The sequence below is a fragment of the Austrofundulus limnaeus genome, unplaced genomic scaffold (genome assembly GCF_001266775.1).
Source record: "Austrofundulus limnaeus strain Quisiro unplaced genomic scaffold, Austrofundulus_limnaeus-1.0 Scaffold528, whole genome shotgun sequence".
In the NCBI taxonomy this organism is placed as follows: Eukaryota; Metazoa; Chordata; class Actinopteri; order Cyprinodontiformes; family Rivulidae; genus Austrofundulus; species Austrofundulus limnaeus.
In genome coordinates this window covers 53,473-72,358 of record NW_013952930.1, presented here as the reverse complement: position 1 = coordinate 72,358, position 18,886 = coordinate 53,473, and the positions used below count along the sequence as shown (strand labels likewise).

General features: G+C 36.4%; 1 protein-coding gene across 4 annotated transcripts in view; it reads left to right on the top strand.

Moving 5' to 3' along the window:
* cntn5 (contactin 5) overlaps positions 1-18,886 on the top strand; it is a 161,770-nt gene that overhangs the window by 89,926 nt on the left and 52,958 nt on the right. For all 4 annotated transcript variants that reach the window (XM_014026134.1, XM_014026135.1, XM_014026133.1 and 1 more), the window contains exons 7-8: positions 406-609; positions 11,003-11,105. In XM_014026134.1, coding sequence (XP_013881588.1) covers positions 406-609; positions 11,003-11,105 — 307 coding nt within the window. The remainder of the gene's footprint in view (positions 1-405; positions 610-11,002; positions 11,106-18,886) is intronic.

Here is an 18,886-nt window from a genome sequence, read left to right as displayed (position 1 = left end):
ATATATAATTTTTCTGCAATAATTTCACTGTTTTTTTGTCTTTTTGTTGCATTTTATAGTTGATCAATTTGTTCTCCTTTGTTTTTTTGCAACCTTATTTCAAAAAAAGGTTAATCTTTTAAATTTTCTTTTCATTTTTCAACCTTGTAAGCTGATTTACAAAAGATCAGACCTTACAATACAGGACACTCATTTTCCCACAGTACCCTGTGGTTTTCAGTAATATACTGTGTACATATTTACAGTAGCCTTGCATCCTGTGTTACTGTAATATACAATCTAAATTACACACACAAAAAACTTTTACAGTGTAGATTGAGATCCAACACAGAACTCAAGTTTTCCAAGCACAAAAAGTGTAAGTCAGATACAATGTAATTTCCATTTCCTCTCATCTTGCTGCAGAGATCATTTACAGCTGGGTGTTTAATGAGTTCCCCTCGTTTGTTGCTGAGGACAGCCGGCGCTTCATCTCGCAGGTGACGGGGAACCTGTACGTCTCCAAGGTGCAGCCCTCCGATGTTGGGAGCTACATCTGTCTGGTGAAGAACACGGTGACGAATGCGAGGGTTCTGAGTCCTCCAACTCCTCTGACACTGAAAACTGACGGTGAGGATCCGGTGGGTTAAATTATTTAGGCTGTTGCTGAGTCTTCTCCCTGCTCATCAGACCTGACTGTATAGCAGGTTTTTTTTAAAGGTCTGTTGAAGTTTTATCTCCTATTGATTGTTTTTAGAGCAGATAAAAATCTAAAAATTGATTTTGGTTTTATGCTTTTGCACAGATTCATATCATAATGCATTCTGAGATGTTTTTCTATTTTATTTTATTATATTTTATTTTTAGTGTAGATTGGATAATAAAAACTGGTCCTGCTCCCTCCTCAAGGTGTTTTGAATACCATACCCAATGTAAATAGATAGTGAGCGATGCGTTAATGTTAGTGCGGGGAGTCTTTGCTCACATTGTGCTTACGGAAAACTGGCCATGTGGGAAATCATTTTCCTGCATAAAATTAACTGAATCAATGGCCCTTGCAGTGGAGGGGAGTTTGGGCTTTTATTTCTGCCTCTCAGGAGCCAAGCTGTCTGCTGGATGCAGGCGTGAGCATCACCTCCAGGTGTTTTACCTCTGACTGTACAAAGACATGTCCATCACACACAGCTGTCTGTCACTGTTGGGACATTTAAAATGTACTGTGATAATATGCTTAACGAAGCCACTAAATGCATTCAGATTTGTTTTTATTTCTTTTCAACGTTGCAACAGGATTACATTTCTTCCAGCAAGTTTGTTGCTCTTGAATTGCATAACCCTGTTTGAAGTCACCCTGTGAGACTTGTAGATTATTTTGCATATATTCATGTTAGACTAGTCATCTAACCAGATGCAGTCAGAAGGTCAGTTGAGCTCTTTTATGCGCAGGATTTTTATTTTATTTTATTTTTTAGTTTTGTTTTGTATTTTACAGAGTGAAGAAAAAAATTATTTTGCAGAATCAGTGTAATGTGTTTGTGCAAAAAACTCATCCCTTTATAACTAATGATTGTTCACATGTTTAGAAAAGCATATATTTGAGCTTCTTCCAAACTGTGCCTGGTAATAAAAGCAAGGTACATGAATAAATTAATTATTTACATTTTGTAGTTATTTGAATTATTTCGATAGATAAAAGATGGATCGTTTTTTTTTTTTTTATTATAGTAATCTCAAATATATGCATTGCCTAAACAAATTACCCATCTGATTTTTCAGGCTGTTAATGCTGTCATAAACTAATCAGGGTCAATATAAACTGGCCTATAAAAAAATCTTCCATCTCAAAATTAAATCAAATTTCAAATTTAGAAAGTAATGCCAGTAAAATTTAAATTTGCAATACAATGATTGCATAAATATTCACCTTTTTTAAAGTGACTGTCTGAATTTAAATTAAAACATATTTTAAAAGTACAAATCAGGAGATGAAGCAGTTCTGTTAAATCCATCAGGAAATGGAAGGAATATGAGACACGTAAATCTACCATGGTACTTGCACGCTGTGTTTTTGTGTTTGGAAAATAACAGGACTGGAGAAAATGGGCCAGGTTTAAGGTTGAGTTTAGACGCAGCAGACCTTTGAGCAGAACATGGTTAAAGGTTAAAGATTTAAACTTTAGGTCTCAGGGACACGCCCGTTCAGTGCAGATCAAAGTTAACGGTGATGCGTGTCGACGGCTGCTTCCCTGCTGCACACTGAAAGCTTTGTTGCTTCAACTCTTGAAGTCTGCAAAACATCAACCAGTGCTTGAAGATGATGCGAGTCCATCCATGTGGAGGTTAAAGTTAAACCCTGAAATGGAGCGTTCAGCAGGATAATTAACTTCAGCGCACTTCCAGATCCATTAAGGAAAGGCATAAAATGCAGAAATGAATGGTTATAGAATGAAAAGCCCAGGTTTGAATCCCATAGACATTTTGTGTGGGGATGAGAACAGGCTGCACATAAAAGAAAACCCTCCAGCATCTTGGAACTGAAGAAATAATGCATGGCAGTGAAAAACTTCAGCAGGCTGATGTCACGATCTTTCAAAAGGCTCACAATGAATTTCAGCTAAAGGGAGCGACAAAAGGTCCAGAGCTAAAGCTGGACGTAGCTATCTACACCACGATGCTTTGTGACTCATCTTGCTTATTAAATGAAATTGTGTATAATAAATATAAAGCAGCTGTGGGTGTCACACAAACAAAAAAATAAATAAAAAAAATTATGTGTTGGCATATCAAATCCTTGACTTTAGCCTAGATTATAAAATTATTTTGTAAAAATATAATAGTGTTGAGTCAAAGTACATTTTAAACCCTTATTTAAATCAAATAAGAGGATTCACAGAATCACCTTCTTTTTCTCTCTGTTTGAAGCCACTTGTATAAATTCTAAAGTATTAAAATATGAAAATAAAACAGAGCACATTTTGAAAAGACAAAGAAAAAAAGGAAAAACAGAGAAAATGTCCTGTTTTTAGCTGTTTTTCAATTTTCTGTGCAGCTGCTCTTCCCTACAAAATGACCACAGTCGTTCCAGAATATTTATATTTATATTGTTCTCTTTGAATGCATTTTCTTTATTCCATTCCAAGGACAAATGCTCTTTTTTAAAAAAGAAAAATTGTTGCTATAGTTTTCTTTTTCTGTTTTTTTTTTTTTTGTGTGTTTGAGCTACAATATGTTTGAGCTCCAGCTTTGCAACACAACACGGCCAGATTAGATCTCTACACCTGTAAGTCCATTATGCCAAAATTATCTTGGCCACTTCTGCTTTTCATACCTTGTGACGCTCAGCGGCCGTCTGTGTTGTGAATTTTGGTGTGAAAACACTGTAAACTGTCTTGGCACACCTTGCGCTGATCACCCAAATGTTCCAGTGCTGTCTGCACCCTTCAGTCACTGGAGTCTGACCAATTAGACACCGCAATCTGTGCTTCAGTACAAACTGAGTGATGATTACACGACAGACAGTTCAAGCTGGATCTGTGCACAATTCACCACTGCTGCCTCCAACTCTGACTCTGTTAATCAAAACAAGCATCTGGGCTCTGTTATACTCCGCTGGAGGCCATTGATCGTCAAGTCGCAACCCACCCTGAGCAGAACCAGGATAAACAATGAGCTCCAAACTCAGACTTTCTTTTAAATTCGTCAAAAAAAAAACATATTTGTCTTATTTATTCTGTGTAAAGTAAACAAACGGTGAACATAAACTACTGAGTTTAAATGCACCAACACTTTTTCGCTGTATATACACTCTTTACACTGACTTTATCTTCTTTTTGATCAGTTTTGATCATAATAAATAAAAGAATTTATAATTTCTGATGCCAACCCGAATCCAGATGGCCACCACAGCAAAGCCAACACAAAATGGTGAAAACTCAATTTTACCGACAATTTTCTACAATGTATTCTTTGCACACTCAGTATTCAGCCAAGTTCTGTGTTTAAAACTTTACCAATAATTTAATTTTAACTTAGCTTCATTCGTTTATTTAAAAAGCATTAAAATCATTTTGTTGTCAACTTTTCTCAGTACACAAGTACACAACAAAATGTGTACTTGGAGTCTCTAAGAGTGCAGAAAAGTTTAATTTAGTCTCTCCTGGTGCTGCAAAGATATCTTTATATTCTGTTTGGGTCGTATTTTTCAGTTTTCTCTATTTTCTGTAATGTCAAATTACTTGTGACAGAACATCCTAATAAGGTCTGGACTTACCAGCTACGATTTGGTGGTCTTCATTCTCCTCTGGCTCCGGGTCAGACTCTGTTTCTGGGTCAGACTCTGGTTCTGGGTCAGACTCTGGTTCTGGGTCAGACTCTGGTTCTGGGTCAGACTCTGGCTCCAACATGTGAAGCTGGATGGACAAGTCTTCCCTTGTTAACATCTTTTAATTATCTTGTAAATGAAAAAAAAATCTGCACAACTATATAGTCGTAAACCCCTCTATCAAACTGGAATGGACTGGTGTGGAAGATTGGGTGGGGGGTGGAGTGTGAAGTGCCTCGTTTTGGTTTAAAGAGACAGCCTCAAAACGAGCTGATCTGAGACATGCCTCAGAAAAGAGGTGAAGGAGAGGCTTGTGGAGTTACAATAAGAAGGAATTAATAATAATAATAATAATAATAATAATAATAATAATAATAATAATAATAATAATAATGCATTTTATTTATAAAGCGCCTTTCAGGACACCCAAGGATGCTGTACAACAGCAAAGAAACAACTCTAGGTACATAGAATGATAGGGTAGTGAGGGAGAAACACATAAATGTGGAGTACAGAACAGTCATATAATAAAATACAATACAGTAGCTAAATAGAACAATATTGAATTCAAACCAAAATTTTGAAGTTCCACTTTATTTGGACCTCAACTGATTTTAAATGCAAAAAAAGGTAACAACATGCGTCTCCGTTAAGCTATGGAGCTAACATACTGAATGCTGATCACTAATAAAACACATATTTTAATTCCTAATAGATCTTGCAGGATCACAGGATATTGTAGTATCCCACATGGATTTTTCTTCAAGATGTAACCAATTTGTCTCTTTTCAAGATTGTTTTAGTCTAAAATGGGATCTGCATTCCGTCTGTTTTGATTGCTGCGTTGTAAAATATACATATATATTTCTGTCTAATAATTCACCTCCTCTGAAGAGGCATTGCATTTATATTTATTTTCAGTTCTCAAAAACCTTTAATGTAATTTCTTTTGGGATACAAATCACACCACTAACCAAATCTGAGTTACTACCATTTTTTTAACACTTTCTTTATATTCATTATCTGCAGGAGTACAGGAGTAAACCTTGCAGATATTTTTTGTTATGATCAATGGGTAAATAATATGGGAATTATTCCTGAATAATTACCACAAGTAATATTTGGGTGCAGCTATATGGCTCCTGGATAGCACACTGAACCCTAAATGTGTGTTATCTTTTGCTCCCAGATAAGTGGGGAAGTTATTAAAATGGTTTCAGCAGCAGAATATTCATGTTGCTTTAAGACATTTCCTCCAGCGGTGCAGGTGGTGACATAAGGTTTAATGTTTGCACTAGTCTGTCTCCATGCAGGTAAACTAATATTGAAATCTCTCTGAAATCCCTGTGAAATCAGAAATATTTAAGTGTTTTTACGTCACACCTCACATGCATGCAGCTATTCTTACCTGGCAGTAGCAGAGCATTCCAATTATAGGTTTTCCTAATGGCCTTTTAAAGTAGTTTTTCTGAGAACCTACTCAAAAAGACTGATGACTTTCTGCACTCTGACTGCATACTTATTTGGCTAAAAAAAGCCACTTCCTTGAATTTCAATTTTAGGCACAGAACTGACCCGACGACACAATGCTGCTCAAGTAACAAATAGACCGTTTACTTCCTATTTATAAAGAAAATTTATACATAAGCTTGGATAAAATGTATAAGGTCATAAATTAAATGATAAATATTTAATCAGGAAGGCACATTCTGGTGACAAAATGTTTTTTATCTCATATTAGCTTTGTTACAGATCCCTAAAATAAATGTTTTGACTCTAAAAATGATGCAACGCTGTGTTTGCATATATAATACCGTGCATAAATAACATATGAGAGATTATGTTGTTAAGTGTTTTGTGTTGTTTTTTTTTTAATTGTAGGATTTACCTCCAGCTTCAGCCTCCTCTGATTTATAACCCGCTGCAGCTGAGAGGTTTCTTAAAAGTAACCAAACCATGTTAAATTAAAATAAACTTTACACCAATGTTAAACTTAGCCAGACGTTGACTACTTTCCTGACAGAGCCGAGGAGAATAAAGCTGACAGAATCACAGAACCAGTTATAACAGCAGGTTTAGTCTGGATTTCTATTCATTCTATTGTTCATCTCTGAGCTCTGTCCTGTGAGTTAAAATAAGTCACGTTTCCTCTCATCTGGTCCATTTCTCTTCTGATGGCTCGTTTCTTTTAAAGCAAGTAAAGAGTGTTATGAGACGGGACAAGAGGACAAGTTGCTGGATCTGTAAAAACAAGATGAGATGAAATTTTAACAATGTATTGTATTTATTAATACAGCGGGTAAAATAAGTATTGAACACGTCACCATTTTTCTCAGTAAATATATTACTAGAGGTGCTAATGACATGAAATTTTCACCAGATGTCGGTAACAACCCAAGTGATCCATACATACAAAGAAATCAAACCATAAATGTCCAGAAATGAAGTTATTTGTAATAATGTGGAATGGCACAGGGAAAAAGTATTGAACACACTTACTGAAATTTATCTAATACTTTGTACAAAAGCCTTTGTTGGCAATGACAGCTTCAAGACGCCTCCTGTATTGAGAAACTAGTGGCATGCATTGCTCAGGTGTGATTTTGGCCCATTCTTCCACACAAACAGTCTTCTTTCGTGGACCTCTTCTATGAACTCTGATCTTTAGTTCTTTCCATAGATTTTCTGTTGGATTCAGGTCAGGTGATTGGCTGGGCCATTCCAGCAGCTTTAGTTTCTTTCTCTGAAACCAACTGAGAGTTTCCTTGGCTTTGTGTTTGGGCTCATTGTCTTGCTGAAATGTCCAGCCACGTTTCATCTTCATCATCCTGGTAGATGGAAGCAGATTTTTATCAAGAATGTCTCTGTACATTTTTCCACTCATCCTTCCTTCAATTATTTGAAGTTTGCCAGTACCATATGCTGAAAAACAGCCCCACACCATGATGTTCCCACCTCCAAACTTCACTGTTGGTATGGTGTTTTTGGGCTGATGTGCAGTGCCATTTGACCTCCAAACATGATGTGTATTCTGGCATCCAAACAGTTCAATGTTGGTCTCATCTGACCAGACTATATTCTCCCAGTATTACACAGGCTTGTCTAAATGTTGTGCAGCAAACTTTAAAGGAGCTTCAACATGCTGTTTCTTCAGCAGTGGAGTCTTGCGTGGTGAGCGTGCATACAGGCCATGGTGGTTCAGTGCATTACTTATTGTTTTCTTTGAAACAAACGTACCTGCTAATTCCAGGTCTTTCTGAAGCTCTCCACAAGTGGTCCTTGGCTCTTGGACAACTCTTCTGATAATTCTTTTCACTCCTGTCAGAAATCTTGTGAGGAGCACCTGGTCGTGGTCGGTTTATGGTGAAATAATGTTATTTCCACTTCTGAATTATGGCCCCAACATTGCTCACTGGAACCTTCAGAAGTTTAGACATTCTTCTGTAACCGATGCCATCATTATGCTTTGCAACAATAAGGTTGTGAAGGTCTTGAGAGAGCTCTTTACTTTTACCCATCATCAGATGGTTCTTGTGTGATACCTGGCCATCATTTGGGACTGAACCAGCTGATATTAACTTGCACTGACAAGGGGCAGGCTTGTTTTCTAATTACTGAGAGAGTTCAGCTGGTGTCTTGGCTTTCCATGCCTTTTTACACCTCCCTTTCTTCATGTGTTCAATACTTTTTCCCTGTGCCATTCCACATTATTACAAATAACTTCATTTCTGGACATTTATGGTTTGATTTCTTTGTATGTATGGATCACTTGGGTTGTTACCAACATCTGGTGAAAATTTCATGTCATTAGCACCTCTAGTAATATATTTACTGAAAAAAATGGTGACGTGTTTAATATTTTACCCGCTGTAAATATATGACAGAGATATCAATGCCTCCAAATCTGAGACCATGGTCTTGAGCCAGAAAAGGGTAGGGTTCCTCCTGAGTCGGGAAAGAGGTCCTGCTCCAAGAAGAGGAGCTTAAGTATCTTGGAGTCTTGTTCACGAGCTGAGTGAAGCCAACCCCTCCCAAAAAATGAACCACGGGGAAAAAAAGGCAAATATAATTAGTGGTTAGTGCTTTGTTTGTGCAAGTTGGTGCACTTGAAATTGTCATTTGTGCTGCTATGGTTTTTTTATATATTAAAGGTTATTTGTAAGGGTCATTCAGCGATCACTATCCCACCCGCTCGCTCCAAAATAAACCAAACTAGTCGAATTTTGTAGTGCTTTGTTTGAGCAGGTTTGTGCCATTGAAACGGCTGTTTGTGCTGCTATAATTTATGATATATTACGCGTTATAATTTTGGACGATCACGTGACTTGGCCTGAATTGTTTACGTCTGTGACAACGGGCCAAGTCACGTGATCGTCCGAAATTATAACGGAATTATAGCAGAAGAAACGCTGTCGAACAAAAGATTTAAGGTGGAGGGGATAGTTTTGGTTTTAATTCTATGAAACAACTTTTTAAAACATCACATGGAATCTTGTGATGTTTCAACCTTGTCATTCTTAAGTATAGACATATTGTAAAAGTGTCTCAATTTGATTGCTTCTGGTGTCCAAATGAAACTGATAAATCGCCATTTTCATCTCCACACCAGTTGTTAGTAATGTTTGATAAAAATGTCAGAAAACTGGGAGCACGGTGGTTCAAGGCCCACACTATCTGTAGTGTTAATTTAAGTCTTTGTTTAATGTGATTTTAGGGGTTTATATTTAGTAAAGCATTGTTCTCTGCTTTAATTAATTCAAGAAACCTCTTAAGAAATGAAATTAACACAATTTTCAAGGCAAATAAATAAGAAGGTCAATATCAGCTCTTTGTGGTGCTTCTGAAAATAATGCATCTCTTTTAATCAGAACAGGCAGAAGTTCCATTTATTTTCACTGCCTCCAATATTTAATTATAAGATTAGAAAAAAATCAATAATAGTAAATCCAATAAAGTGAATTAATCAGAGCTCTTTTGGTTGTTTTTAGACTGTTTTTTTTAATCATTGAACACCATTGGTGCATCACTGATGCAGTAAAGATGGTGTCAAACATGAGGATGGATGTGAGAATCTTATTGAAAATCAATTCAGTTTTTAATTAGTTCAAACAACAACATGTTTATTTGATTCCAACAAAAAAAAGTCATTTCAACTTTTGTCATTTATATTTTTAGCTTTAGTCGAGTTTGTTATTGTTAGATTTATCTCTTTCGTTTCTTCTGTATTGGATTGACAATTTCCAACAAAGAACATATTTTTAGTGGTGATAGCTGAGAATAAGAGTCGTATTACTTTTAAATTGGTTTGAAGAAGCACAACCAAACAAAAAAAAAACCATTTTTTATAGGATTGATAAATGAAACTGAAGCACAGAATATATAGTTATGTTGCATTTGAGGGTTCGGTGGTCTTTATTTCTTAACGTTCTATCAAGTCCAGCCACTGAGACTGAATATAATATTGAAAATACTATAGCAAGAGCGAGTGACATATTGCAAATTCATTATATGTGAAGGGCTGCTTTGGAGCCATAAATGTTGGGAATGAGATTGAAATTGAAAAGTTCTTTGGAACAAATATTGTAAAACTTTTTTTTCTCCGTACGTAGTGGGCCACAGCTCAATAACTCTTCTGGTGAATTCATTTGATCATATAAAAAATGACAGCTACACGTAAAATGCCTGTTTATGGTTTCTCTAAATGTCCCGTCAGTCATTTGTCTTATACTTCATAATGCACGTGCCACACTCCCTGCAGTGTAGGAAGTGGGAATAACATGTCCGTTAACAGTGTTCACATAAAACACTGTGTGTTTAACTTTCCTCTACTCTGAAAAAGTAAAGCACTCATGTAATATTCATTTTGTAAACTCCCTTTTAGTAAGACTGATCATCATAATTAGATCCCAGATGATGGTGTTTGCCTTTGTTATTCTTAATTTGCTCAATTCCATCTGACATATCATTCTGGCAAATGGAAATAAATGGTCGGCTTAACATACAGATGAACAAACAAAGAAAGCTTGTCCTCTGGCTGTGATTTAGAGGGAAGGTGTTCGGCATCGTGGCACTTAGCGAGGCTGATAACACGCTATCACTGGTGTCCTTCACAATGTGTTTATAAACCGTCGAGCAGATTACTCATTCTTCGGGACAATAGAGGCCTGTTCCGTGTTGTCACTGGAGAATATTTGTTAGTACATCATCCTAATCTATTTTAGTTTTTCTGAAATTTCTAAAAGAAGCCTTTGAGCTCCGCTATTCTACTAATATTGTTGTTGTTTTTTCCAACCGACATAAACCGAACGCATTTCAATAAAAATAAATAAAAAGTATACCACAGCATGTAAATCCACAGTGTAGAATTTAAAAGTTCTGTTGTTCGGTCGCCTGCTTTAACGCTAATCGAATTTCATATAAAGAGCAACAGAAAAAAGTGAAGAGAATTAACATGGAGAGTTGAAAAAACACATTATGCACGCCGCACCAGATGGTGTTATTATGCTTTCCACACCTGTACAGAGTAAGATTTACTGTACTGTGTATTTCCNGGGGTAAATTTACCACTGTTTTGTTTTGCAGTTGCTGCATAAATAGTCATTAAACAGCTCCTGACGGAACAGGAACCAACATGTAGCAGGAAAACAAGAGTTTCATGAAGGGTAGACACTTCTTCAATTCCTCTTTCTCAACCTTTTGCAGGTGTCATGGGTGAATATGAGCCTAAAATCGAAGTGCATTTCCCAACATCTGTTCTGGCTGCCAAAGGAGTGACTGTCAGGCTGGAGTGCTTTGCTCTCGGAAAGTAAGTAAACAATAACAACGTGCGCAAACACAGATTATGGTTTATTACAGGAGCATCGTATAATTCACCAGGACCAGCAAACCGCAGCCTCTTATGTTGTCTCTGTTACTGAAAGATCCTGTAGATCGTGCTCCCAGTGTGCTTTTCCCCTTCTTTGAATTTCATTATTGTATTACTTGAATGGGAAGCAGGCATACCTTGTCTTCAGGCAGTGTGTTAAGTGAGTGCCGAAGTGCAGCGTCGGGGCTGTGCTGTTAGATGACATGTTAGTGCGCTGGGAGGGAGGAGACTGAATGGGGAATTCGGCCCAAGGGACCCATGTGTTCTAATAATTGAGAGCCCTAATGTATCTGTGTTTGCTTGTTGCTTTCGGGCTCCGTTATGAATGCAGAAAGCCAAGGTTGTGGGTTTGAAAAAATGAAATTATTAACAGTTGTCTGGCAGGAAAGAAAACGCTCTTTTATGCTTAAAGACTAAATCTGAAGACTGCTGCACAAGTAAAGTTTGCTTTACTGGTAACGCTTTCTTTTATGGTACCCTTATTACCATGTAATTACAAGGTAATAAAAGTATTGAATGGTGATTACTACCTTATTACATGTAATTACTTGGTAATTAGGATACAATTTTACAATGTAATTGTCTGCAGTAATGTAGCACTTACCTGGTAATGTATTACAATTCACTATGTAACACCTAAATAAGTAGGCAGTTTTAAAGTTAATTTTATTGCAATTAATCACTAACCCCAAAATTAGTTGCATTCTTTTGGTTATAAATATAGTGCTGAGTTACTATTGAATAGTAATTTGATTGCAGTTACCCAATAAAAGTAGTTTTCTTTTGTACCCTAATTACCACGTAATTACATGGATATAAGGTAGTAATTACATTATCACTTTTATTACCTTGTAATTACATGGTAATAAGGGTACCGTAAAAGAAAGCGTTACCGCTTTATTTCATGCTGTTTTTAAATTGAAACATTAAAAAGTTTAAATTAGATGCAGGTCGTGAATATCGCATTTAAAATTTCAAGTTTATTCTTTTTGTTCTTTTTATTTATTAAGTTTTTGCAGTGATGCTTGGAGCAACATTAATAACACATTTTATTCATGAGTGCCTTTCAGAATGCTAAAAAAAAAAAGCTAATACAGCTAGCAAAACATTTAAAACAAGTAAAATGAAATATCTGTACATGTAAATTAGACAATAGAAGTATAATATGTGGGTTAGCAGTATGTCACACCAGCTTACAAAGATGAGATTTGGGTGAGGTTTTAAATGTGGAAGAAGCCTCTGTGGTACAGATGGATAACACGAGAGGGTTCCAGAGATAAGGGGCAGTATGACTCAAGGCTCTCAAGCTAATTGCAGATAGTTTGGCAGATGGAAGAGAAAAGTGAGAAGAGGAAGAGAATCGGGGAGTTACGGTATGCAAGGCTGCAGTTTCAGAGAGATGTGGAGGAACAAGATTATGGAGTGGGTTGAAGGTGAGGAGGACTTTAAAGTGCCTCTGACATTTTATTTTTGTAACAAGTATGAGCACATTTTTGGAAAGATAACATTGATAATGTGTTGCAAAAGGAAATTCACACCACTGAGATGAACAGCTGTTGAGATATTTGCATATGAAGTAACAGGAAGTGATGTCAAATGGGAATCCCTGCATGGAAACAAAACATTGCTATGATACCCGACAACACAGACTGAAGAGAAGAATCTGTTTTGTTTTGTTTTGTTTTTTTTAGTTGCTATCAATAAGATGAAAAACAGTCAGAATCCTAATAAACTGTTTTATGACCACGGAGTTCCTTTTCGGAAAGAGTTCCCCTTTGATGTCACTTCCTGTTTCATTTTGGCTGAACCAGGTTCAAAAGAAAATATGCAAGTAATGTGACAAAATGTTTAAAATCATGTGTATTTTGTCAGGTTTCCTAAATATAAACATGTTTTCTTTGATGTTTGAAAGATGGGCATGTCACAGGCACTTTAAATAAATGTCAAACTGAAAGAGCCACTGGAGCTATCTGAAGATGTGTGTTCAGTAGCTGGGGTCCTGGTATAAACCAATAAACTGTAGAGTTTTATCCCACTCAAAGTTTATGAATAGATATGTTTGTTCAACTAGTCAGCATAATTACATGTAGTTAATGGTGTGAATGAGAATTTTGTAAAAATTAATTTTTAAAAATGACAAATGAAAAAGAATGGTGTTGTATTTTTATAAAAAATAAAAGAAGTGTGCTGTGAAAAATAAAGCCTAGAGGTAAAAATAAAAAACTTCACTTTTCTTTCCTCACTGAAGAAATGTTACGTGATGACTTTGAGTCAGGCAATAATACGAGTCTCTCCCCTGAATGCAGAAGATTGATTCATCAATGTACCAAATTAAGAGATGTCAATCTTTATACAGCACTGAAAATGAAGTTAAATGGGTTTTATTATCCCTGTTTAATGTATATGATGGTGCCAGAATATAGTCAGGGACATAAGAGCTCTTTGTAAATGCTGGCATTTTCTAATAATATTGCTTATTTTATATTTATCGATGATGGTGCTTCAGCAGACCACAAGAACTGAGGGATGGAAACATTAGAGCATTGTTAAAATACACTAAATATCATATTACTGTTCATTTGTGTGTTGTGTGTGTTCATTTTTAATGTTAGAATATTTAAGCAGGTGAATTTTAGGATTTTTAGGAATTTCTCAAAGTAACCAATACATCTGCAGCTGTTAAGTCATCCAAGCAGCTTCTCTTAGATATTCCTAGCTAGGCTAAAATTTAGAGGTGATGGGGCTTTTGCAGTTTCTGCCCCAAACCTTTGGAATTGTTTACCTTTGTGCATTCATACCGCTGAGACTGTTGAGACTTTTAAATCTACGCTTAAAACTCATCTTTACTCCTTGGCCTTTCATTCTTGTAGAGTTTAGATCCAGTGTTTTAAAGTGCATGTGACATGCATATTCTTCAAATACAAAAAGTCAAAGAAAAAACGTCTTTTATATTTAAGAAAGTTGAAATAATATATATAATTTAACCAATTTTGTTCCTTAACGGGCATATTTTCTTTTGAGCTTTGCTCAGCCAAAGTGAAACAGGAAGTGACATCAGAGGGGAAGTCTTTAACAAAGAAAACTCTCGTCTTTTTTTTTTTTATTGAAACACTTTTGTTTGAACTCTGACTCTTCTTCATCTCTCTTTGATAGAGACTCAAAATAATCTAAAAGAAACAGATTCCTCTCTACAGTCTGGGTTGTCGGCTGTTGTAGCACTGCTCTGTCCGCATGCAGACATTCCCCTTTGACATCACTTCCTGTTACTTCACAGGCAAATATCTCAACAACTGTTCATCTCAGCGACGTGAAATTTCTTTTGCAATATTTTATCAATGTCCTCTTTCTAAATATGCACTCATATGTCTTGCAAGAATTTGACGTCACAGACACTATAATGCTGTTGTTTTTTTCTAAATTGATATTACTTGTTTTTTAACATCTTTATGATGCTGATGGAAAAATCACAGAGCATTGAACAATGCATTTCAAACCTTTGTCTAAACTAAAGGTTATCATTTGTGGAGTTTAGTTCCTCTCAACACAAATGTATCACCCTGGTTTTTGTATTTCAGGTTTGTGGACTTACAGTTTTTCATTGTTTCCTTTTTTTATTATTTGAATGAGGTTTGGAAATGAAAGCAAATATTGCTCCAAAGACATTTAGTTATTGTTTCTAAGTTGATTTACTATCAATTAGCTCTTTGAAAAAAATAAAAATAGATAAAACTGCAAGACAAATATATTTAGTTTAAAACAAAACACTGTGATATGTCATCGTCAGAGCGTAAAAGTTTCTGTGAATCATGTTTCACAAATCAACAAGTTTTTCACAAGGGTATGTACAATCTATACAGCACATGAGGTGCTTCTGTCCTTAGACCTTCATAAATCATCCCCCAAGACACATAAACACCAAAACAAGTTTAATTGGAAAAATAGGAGAAAACTCAGGAGGAGCATCTTAGGATCAATTCTGCTCCCTTGCGAGATAGACATGCTCCAGATGTCAGGTTTACAGAAAAGCAACATGGTAGATTTATAGGACACACAGAACAATAAAAAACCTGGCTTCTAGTTTCACTGATAAACTATGAACTGTTTGTATTTTTACCCTTAAATTTAAACCATGTCTTTAATTTGATTGCTAAAACCAAACAAATAAATATGTAAAACAATCTGTTAATTTAAAGCTTTTGTAACAATAAATCACAAAATATAACAGTGCAATGAAGTTTTAAAATCTGCTGTCTTTGACAATCTTTTTTGGACCAAATCAATCAATAAATCAGCAGTGAAAAAATTATTATAACCAATTAGGTTGTGGATTATTTTTTATTTTAGTTTGAAATTGATGCTTCAAATAAAAAACTGTTGTACCTTTTAGTAGTAAAAGCGGTATCAAAAGCATAAAATAATAATAAAAAAAGATTTTATAAACATAAATTGTAGTAGTTGTGTGATAACTTTCAGGGCGAAGGGAGAAAATAAAAATTCATTGTTAGAAATTTCAAAAATGTTCTTTGAAAATGTTCTTTAAAGCTAATAAACCTGTACAAATTATTTTTCATCTCACTCCCAGTATTTTAATAAAATAAAAGGTCAGGTTGATAAATATAACATTTTAATATATATGTATTTTTTTTCATTCTCACCTTAGAAAAATAGCACGCTGGCAAACGGTCAAACAAACGTTCAGTTTTGAAGCCCGACTTTGCTGTCATCAGAACGAAGCTCTGGAAAAATGCAACACTGTTAGCTATTTTCATTTCAAGAGACAATGGAGTGAGAAGTTTGTTGGAGTTCAAAAAGCCTCGGAAATGTGACGAGCTGCACATTCAACCCACTCTTTTTCACTTAAAATAGGACGTATGGCTTATTCTGGTTACTTTTTTTTTTTTTCAAAAAGCCATAAAGTAGTGTTTTTTTTTTCTTTTAGTTTCGATGACCCTAGTGGGAATCAAACCTTTAAATTCCTGCAGTTATGCTCCTCATTGAACAATACCTGACCACATTATCTGCAACATTAGGAAGTGCCTCTTAACACAACCCATTTTCTGCTCTTGGTGCTGTGGGTAATGTGCTTCAAAGCTACTTATTTGTGCTGATATCATGCAGGTAAAATATTTATTTGTGTTTCATTTAGCAACTTCCTTCAGAATAGTGTATAATTTCCTAAAGGGACCAAAGAGAAGGAACTAGATTGTAATGAATCATTTAGATTTTAATGATGTGATAAAAACACATTTTCTTTTATTTTTTTAATATTAGATATCACTTTGAACCTTCATTATTAAAGAAGTCCAGATGAGAGCAAATGAGTTGTGTGAAGCACTAATTAAGATGTAATCTACCAGCCTGCTCATGGGCTCTGACTTCAGCTGCAACACCTGACATCATCTATTTGGAAGACTGAAACTGACAGAATTAGAAATAAAAGCAGAGATATATAACTACACTTAAAATACACCAATTACGACAAAAACTGAGAACTTCACCCATTTTTTTTAGAATTTAATTGACCTTCATATTTATTTTTCTAGCTTTTTCTGCCTCACTATGCAAATAAAGTGGGTGGTCCTTTTTGTGTCAGCTCCTCTCCTATTGGTCAACAGACAGGAAGGAGCAGGATCCTTGTGCAGATCTATTGTGCATGCTGCTGCTGCCTTGGTTTAGCTTAAAGTTTAGTTAAAAACAAAGACAAGGAGGAAAACATTTACCTGTGTGTGGGTGTAAATACCTTCACACGATCACAGATATTTAGTGTACTCTACACAGTCTGATTTCAAATAATTATTAGAGTGATCAAGGTTTAGGATTTATGCCAGCAGCTTTGGCAAATCGTGACGTGAAGAGTTTCTTGTTTTTTAAAGCTAAGTAAGCCTACTCTGTCCTGGCTGCTCCCCAGCGCTCTGAGCATGTAGTCCTGCTGCTCATTACTCAGCCTCCAAAGAGAAACCCTGCCACGAACTCACTAAGATTCACTGTTATGTTTCAACCCCTCAAGGTCCCTGAAGACTTGCTTTGTTCGCTGCCTTGTTGAGAGTTTAGTCAGAGCAAAGGTCTCCACTAGTGTCCAATAGTTCAAAGCACCTCCATCACATATTCACAAACACTGATTGAATTGAATTGCCTAGCTCGATATGAAGCAGTATTTATGTTACCATTACATCTGGTACTGGGAAGAAAAAGCCAGGTGTGGCTGGTTTAACTGAGCTTTAACTAGTTTTACTAAGCTCTAAATAAAAGACAACTCATGATTTCACATAAAACATTGTCAATTCAAATTTGAGCCTATATAGCAGCCAAGGGCAACTCCTCGTCCTTGTGAAGGGATAAGAAAGCTCAGGGAAGTAATATTTCCATCTTGGCTAAATGATTGATGGATTCACTGAAGGTTTTTTGTGTGGTGTCACGTTTCCATCTTTCAGGGACCTGTCAGATCCACTTGTCATACATAAAATGAGTGATACTGAGCACATTATAGGGCAGTCACCTTCCACACGTGCACGTCGTCTGTCATGGGGATGTACATGGAAAGGCTGGAATAATGGATACATTGTTTTTACAGATATTTATGTCTATTTAACTACATGATTTGAATGTTGCACCTCTGCTTTGTGGAATTCAAAGGTGTTTGGTATAATACATCTATAATCAGAGGTGTACACAGTACTTAAAAATACGTAAAAGTAAAAATGACTGAACGTTAATTTCACTGATAAGAAAAGTACTTAAAAAGGTCATAAAACTGCTCTCATGAATGTAAAAGTAAAGAACTTTTACACACATATTCACTCAACTCAGTTTAGTGGAACCAGTTGACACAACTTTTCAAGATACTTTATTGTCATTCACATCACATGTTACATGAGATGGAACGAAATTAAGAGTCACAGCCCCAGTTACATCCAAATAAAAAAAAATAAAAATATATAACATATTAAAGTATAAAATATAAAATAAGTCGCTACAAGAGCACAATATTACAGGTAGGAAAAGTGTATAGCTAAGAGCAGTGCAATAAGGGAGAGTGATGGGAGTTTAAGAGTCGCACAGCTTCTGGAATGAAGCTGTTTCTCAGTCTGGTTGTCCTGCATTTGATGCTCCGCAACCTCCTACCTGAGGGGAGCGGGACAAAAAGTGAGTGTGCTGTGTGAGTAGGGTCCTTCATGATGCAGGAGGCCCTTTTCCTGCATCTGGAGGTGTAGATGTCTGTGGCGGTGGGGAGGTTGACTCCAACAGTTCTTTGTGCCGCCTTCACCACTCTTTGCAGAGCTCTCCTGTCTGCAACAGAGCAGCTGCCGTACCACACGTTTATGCTGGAGCACAGCACGCTCTCCACCACACATCTGTAAAAGGAGGTGAGGACTGAGCTCCCCAGTCCTGCATGCTTCAGCCGCCTGAGGAAATAGAGCCGCTGATTCGCCTTCTTGACCAAAACGGAGGTGTTATTGCTCCAGGTGAGTTTGCTGGACAGGTGCACGCCCAAATACCTGTAGCTGGAGACAACTTCCACCGCAGATCCTCCGACTAGCAGGGGGAGATGGACGTGTGTGTTCCGTCTGAAGTCCACGATCATCTCCTTTGTCTTCTTGACGTTGATGCAGAGGTTGTTTTCCCTGCACCAGGCCTCCAGGTTTTCCACCTCCCGTCTGTAGCTGGACTCATCACCGTTTGTGATGTTTCCAACCACTGCTGTGTCATCCGCAAACTTCACA